At 28.7% G+C, this 6395-nt stretch overlaps 1 protein-coding gene across 1 annotated transcript; it reads left to right on the top strand.

Moving 5' to 3' along the window:
• The first annotated feature begins 1687 nt into the window (after nt 1–1687).
• On the top strand, nt 1688–2666 carry LOC101220551 (pEARLI1-like lipid transfer protein 3). The gene has a single exon (XM_031881797.1). The coding sequence runs from the start codon at nt 1704–1706 to the stop codon at nt 2445–2447; it is 744 nt and encodes a 247-aa protein (XP_031737657.1). The 5' UTR covers nt 1688–1703; the 3' UTR covers nt 2448–2666.
• The last annotated feature ends 3729 nt before the right edge of the window (nt 2667–6395 follow it).

Here is a 6395-nt window from a genome sequence, read left to right as displayed (position 1 = left end):
TATTTAAAAACATTTTCTATTTTTTATAGAAAAAATAATATATAAGTATGTCTTCAAAATTTAGAGGAAAAATGTTAATAAAACAACGTGCATTTAAAAAAACCAACAAAAATACAAGTAGTAGGACTATAAATTTAAGTTTTCTTAAGTACAATCAATTGAATTGCTGACTAAAATTTGAAAAATAAATTATATATATTAGAGGTCTTCTCACAAATAGAACAAACCATCAAAATATTTACACTGTATAGAACAATTTTGAAATGGAAAAAGCTCACAGGCCTACGATAGAAAATTTCAAAAATAGATTAATTGCCATCCAGCACGCATAATATATTTGGGAAACTATAATTTAGAATTTGATCGTTTAGATTTGGGAAAGATCAAATCAAAATGTGATTTTTTTTAATAATCTTTTTATACATGATCGTTTAAATTTAGGTTGTCAAATCTCAACGATTTTTTTCCAGATTTTTATATTTGGTACACGATCGTTTAAATTTTTTTCAACTTTCTTTTGTACGTTTAAATTTAGCTATTTTTTGTTTAGATTTGGTACACGATCGTTTAGATTTGATTATATTTGATTGTTTAATTTGTACAGTCAAATTTAAACGATTTTTAAAGATTCTTTGTACATGATAGTTTAAATTTGGCTATTTTTGTACACGTTCGTTTAGATTTGGTCGTTTAAATTTAGAAATCCAAATCTAAACGATTTTTTTAAAGATTCATTTAAATTTTGATACTATCGTTGATTTGCCTATCCAATATCCCAACTATTTTTTTTGTGATCTTTTATATTTTTCACATGATCTAAACAACTAAATAACATTTTGAAAAAAATATAAAAATATTTTTTATATTTGGTACACGATCTCGAACCAAATAACGGTTCGAAGAAAAAAATAAAAGAAAAATTGCAGAAGAAGAGAAAAAGACGATGGAATGAAGAAAAAAATTGCAGAAAATGAGAAGAAAGACGATGATCAGGAAGAAGAAAAAGAATCATAATTGAAAAATCGTTATAAATCAATAAGGATAAATATGAAATTCTAAAAAAATAATGAGCGTTAATGAATTGACTATAAAAATTTTGCCACTTGGTTCTATGGATGAACATTAACCTAATTGAAATATCTTATAAAAAAATCAATTTACATTTCTCTCATTAAAAATGTGAGATAATAAGAAATTAAATTAAAAAAAAAAAGTACTCAAGAAAAGTCAAACAAAATAGTACTCTACCAAAAAGTCAAACAAGAAACAATAACTAAACAAACTTTTTTTCCTAATTTTTCTACGGAAGAGGAAAAAATACAGTAAAAGATTACAAAATAATGTTACTAAATTAACCATTTAATGAAAATTTTAAAATTAATGATTTGGAAAAGTAAAATAAACTTCACATAGAGAATAATATTGTGTAAATTATACATAAATTTATCACTTGATTGATTGATATGAATTTAACTTTGACATATCTTTTAACCCAATTCAGAATTAGCCTCATTTATAGCAAATGTCCAAAAGAAAGTTTTAGGTTGTAAGCATGATCGATCTGCCAGCCTAAAAGTCCAAATGGCAATCACACATGGGTGCATGGCTTTTATTTTAAGCAATTATTGTCCTATTTACCCAATAGCTCAATACCCATTTCTTAAACCCTATAAAAACCTTCCAATTCCCCACATTTTTTCTCCATGCATTCTCAACTCATAGAAGCCCTCCAGGTAAACAAGGGGATATCACATCTCTACGGTTTCAAATTAAACATGGCTTCTCCCAAAACCACAACCTCAATTGCTTTGTTCTTCTGCCTTAACCTTCTCTTCTTTTCCCTTGTCACTGCTTGTGGCTCGTGTTCTCACCCTGTCACAAGGCCAAAACCAAGCCCGAGTTTTGGGGGTCATCCTGGTCATGGTGGAAGCCCTGGTTCCGGCAGTAGTCCTGGCTCCGGTGGAAGCCCCGGTTCCGGTGGTAGTCCTGGAGCAGGTGGAAGCCCAGGTTCCGGTGGTAGTCCTGGCTCCGGTGGAAGCCCAGGTTCCGGAGGTAGTCCTGGCTCTGGTGGAAGCCCAGGTTCCGGTGGTAGTCCTGGCTCTGGTGGAACTCCTGGTTCCGGTGGTAGTCCTGGCTCTGGTGGAACTCCTAGTCCCGGTTCAGGTGGCAATAATCCAGGCACAGGTGGAGGTACTTGTCCAAGAGATGCTCTCAAGATAGGTATATGTGCTAGAGTGCTTTCCCTAGTAAACGCAACTATTGGTTCACCACCTGTTACTCCATGTTGCACTCTGATTCAAGGGCTAGCTGATCTTGAAGCTGCTATTTGTCTTTGCACTGCAATAAGAGCAAGTATTCTAGGCCTTAATATAAACCTCCCAATTAATCTCAGCTTGCTACTTAACGTTTGTAGCAGAAACAGTCCTCGTGAATTCGAATGTCCCTAAAGTTGCTCTTAATTAGAAATCTCAAAAGGGAAAAATGAAAGCTGTTTTCATTATGCATGTCTTTGGTTTGCTTGTTTTGAAATTATAATTAAAAGTCGTAGTGTATGTGTTTTGCATGCCTTTTCCTTTGTATTAATAATGTATGTCTGATCCCTACATGAGATTTTGAGTCTTCGTATCTTATAATTATTAATCAAATATATTGGGCTCTTGAAAATATTCTCCTGTGCAAGTTTCATGGAAGATCAAATATCATATCTTTTTTTCATTCGTCATTGGTACTTACCAAATAGTTAACTCAAACAAGACACTTAAATTTTTTATTTTGATCATAATTTAACTCGATGCAAAAGCTAGTAAGACAACGTGACATAAAGTTGGTGGATGAATGATAAAATTAAAACAAAATTATTGTACATATCACACATTCCAGAATGAAGGAACTATATGATCTCATTTACTCAAAATTCGTTTGCTAATCATTTTTTTTTTTTTTTTAATTTCTTGAAAAGGAAGCCTTTAATATATCAAATTGTTTGCTACCTACAACTCTACCTATACCGTTGTTTAATTAATTGTTTTTAATTAACAACAAGAAGCCTATAAACACTACTTTGAGGTACAACTTTCTTCTTTTTGTTTTTTTTTTCGCAATATATTTTATGACTTATTCTCTTCTTCTTTACTTTAATTTTAAAAGTTGAATAACAATTCAAATGCGTTGTTTCAAGATAAAGAGGAAAACTATGGTTAAAAAATTGTGAAAAAAAATAAGTCGTACAATAATATTTTTAAAAGTAAAAAATTTCACTGGTTACTGAATAGAGAATCAGATTATTATGTGTGGATTATATTCTAGGGTTTGTTAGACAACTTTTTGGAAGATATATATGTTTTTCTTTTTCTTTTAGTTCAATCAATGGGACCATGGTAATTGTTATAAGAGTAATAGACAATGATTATTAAAAACTGTTCATCCCGTGAGTATGAGTTGGTGATTCAGAAATATTGCAAATTCACATGAAAGTAAAATCAAAAGGATCAGTTGGTTGAAATTCGCATCCATCTTGTCTTTATCCTTTTAAAAATGGTTATTGTAGCAAAATCTAACTATATTAGAAGATGGAGTTAGGTGACGATCTTGCAATGTAGGGGAGAACAAATGGCAAAATCTTTGACAAGCCATAAATAGCTAGCTATCATTTATATTCGTACCTAACAACAAAAAAAACAAAACAAAAGAAAAACATACTGATATTGTTCTCTCATTCAAATCCTTCCTTGATTTTTTTAAGCAACTATAGAAGTGAGGATCAAATCACAAATCTTATAACATGACGAGATTTCATATCTAAAAGTAGTTAACAATTATATATGTGAGAAACAAATAAAGATAAAAAAAAAAGAGAGAGAGAAGGTTAGAGCTTGGCACTTGGTAAAATTACTTGTATACATATGGTATAGCCACATTTACTAAAACTGTAAGAAAAATTAGTGTATATTGTAGTGAAATTCTATTGATAAATCAATTGTAATGAACTTGAATTACAAATGCAATTAAATTTATTTTGATTGTGTTTACTTAAAATTATGAATTTTGTCAAATTCAATGTCAAGCAGTAACGATATTGGAAACGATAACAATAAAGATGTAAAAAAATGATCGTTTTCACCTGTATAGCATAACAATAATGATAGATGTTACAGTTAATGATAATGATACTATGTAATTATCAGTGCAATAAGGTTGAGTACTCTCAATTAATCATCAACAATGTTGTATTATTTCATTACAGGTTAGAAAGTGAGCCCTACCTGTCACAACAAATGCAGAAAGCACAAATAAACAACACAACAAATAATCAAATAAGACTCACTTTTTAAATTTTATCAATTTTACGTTTTCACTAGGTAAATGTGACATTAAAATAGAAAGAATAAAATATATCAATTAAATACTATTTTGTTACGTACTTTGACACTTGTTTAATTTTAGTTTATGTAATTTTGGATTCCTTTCTTGAAAAAACATTAAATCTAATCTTAAAAAAATTTCTTGCAATTTTACTAAATAAATAATAATAAAACTTTTATGCAAGCAAAATACAGTACGTATATTATTTTTTCAATTATTTAAAATCATCCTAAAAACACGTCTAGAAATCACTATTAAAATTAATTTAACAATTTTAGATACAAATTTTATATCGTCAAATTTAGCTTTAAATAAGTAATAATATGATTAAAAATTATTTTTAAACGATAAAAGTGATTTTAACGGTTTTGGTAATACATTATTTGATGGGTAAGAGCTAATGAGGTAGACAGTTTTGGCTAAAAATAAAGGACAAACTCAAACACTTTTGGAAGTAGTAATGTTGAGAGAGGTTGAAGGCCCTAAGTAGAGCATGGACTAATCATGCAGCACATGACGATACAAAGAAAGATAATTGAAAGATAATACAACTTTTGACAGCCCGTGTGTTAGCTTCACTCACTTGCATCTTTTCTAGGATAAAATTCTTAAGATCGATATCATTATTAAACATATAGTTGTTCTAAGTTAAATACATTGATCAACTTTAAAGTTATTGTAGTTAACAACTTTTAATTTTGTAAAGATTTTCTTAATTATATGTTTCATTATCCTCAAAGTCCTTCCTATTCAAATGTAATCGTTGTTCATACTAATGTACCTGTAGTAAAAGGTAATGTCATGGGACTATTCTATGGGCTATTTGGCTTGAATGATTCATTCAAATACCAAGCGAAGGACGGCCAATCTAACCTTTAAGATAACATCATCACTTTAATTCATTGCTAATTGGTGTGCACCAATTTGAAATTATGATGTTTTTCTATATTAATTGTTGGAAAATAAATCATCTACTCCTGCCACAAAATTTAAAATAAAGCAATAAATTTTAAAAATATAAGAATTTATAAAAACGGTTACGACTAACATATTCTTGATAGAGAAAAAATATCATATTATATAGATTCATGATATTTTATAACTGTCGTCAATATAGAAAAGATTACAGTTATTTGTTATCATAAAATATTAAATAATGACATTTACTTTTCGTCATGAAAACATTTATTGTGACCGTTTTTTAAAACTGTCATCAATGGTCTTTCTACGACATGCGATTATATGACTACAAATAACTATCACGGATTTTATTTACTACAAAAATAGATGTCATCGTAGACCATTTTTCTTGTAGAAAAAATATAAAGACTAAATTAGATACGTTTTAAGATTTAACTGGATAAATGTTGTTGTAAGTTCAAAAAGTTGTAAGTTGAAAGTACATAAAAAATATATATTAATTGGAATAGACACAGCTTCAACTAAACTTAGAATTCTAATTTTATTAAATGAAAGAGAAAAACTCTAATTACTATTCCATGATTTGATATCACACTTTAGGGTACAAAACTAGAAAATGGCAGAAGATAAGCCTTTACCAAAGTATAAGTCTGGACTTTGTATTTTATTGCAGAACTTGAAATTTTGGTTTATGTAACATTCTCTTTCTCTTCCTTTTATACTCATATATATATATATATATACCATTTTTTAATATATATTTTTAGGTTTAAGTTTATTTGTCACGAACATATTATGTGTTATTTTAGCCAATAATATTGTTAGAGAAAATAAATGTCCATATATATATATATAGCTAAACCTCTCCAACATACTTATCCAAATGATTTATATGAGAACTTTAATTGTTAAAATAGGAATAGATTTGAATATAAAAGATAAAAAAAAGTGAGTACAAACTCCAATTTTGATTGAACTATTCTTATGATATTATTAATGACTTTAGTTAAAAGGAACTAATTAGTTTTTGGGAAATCAATGCTTCAAACCCCACAATAATTTTGTACATGAGATTGTATATTTTTATTGTGCTTTTTGTACACATATAACAC

This window comes from Cucumis sativus, chromosome 3, assembly GCF_000004075.3.
Source record: "Cucumis sativus cultivar 9930 chromosome 3, Cucumber_9930_V3, whole genome shotgun sequence".
NCBI lineage: Eukaryota > Viridiplantae > Streptophyta > Magnoliopsida > Cucurbitales > Cucurbitaceae > Cucumis > Cucumis sativus.
The sequence above is the reverse complement of the archived record's forward strand: the minus strand, read 5'-3'. Positions and strand labels throughout refer to the sequence as shown.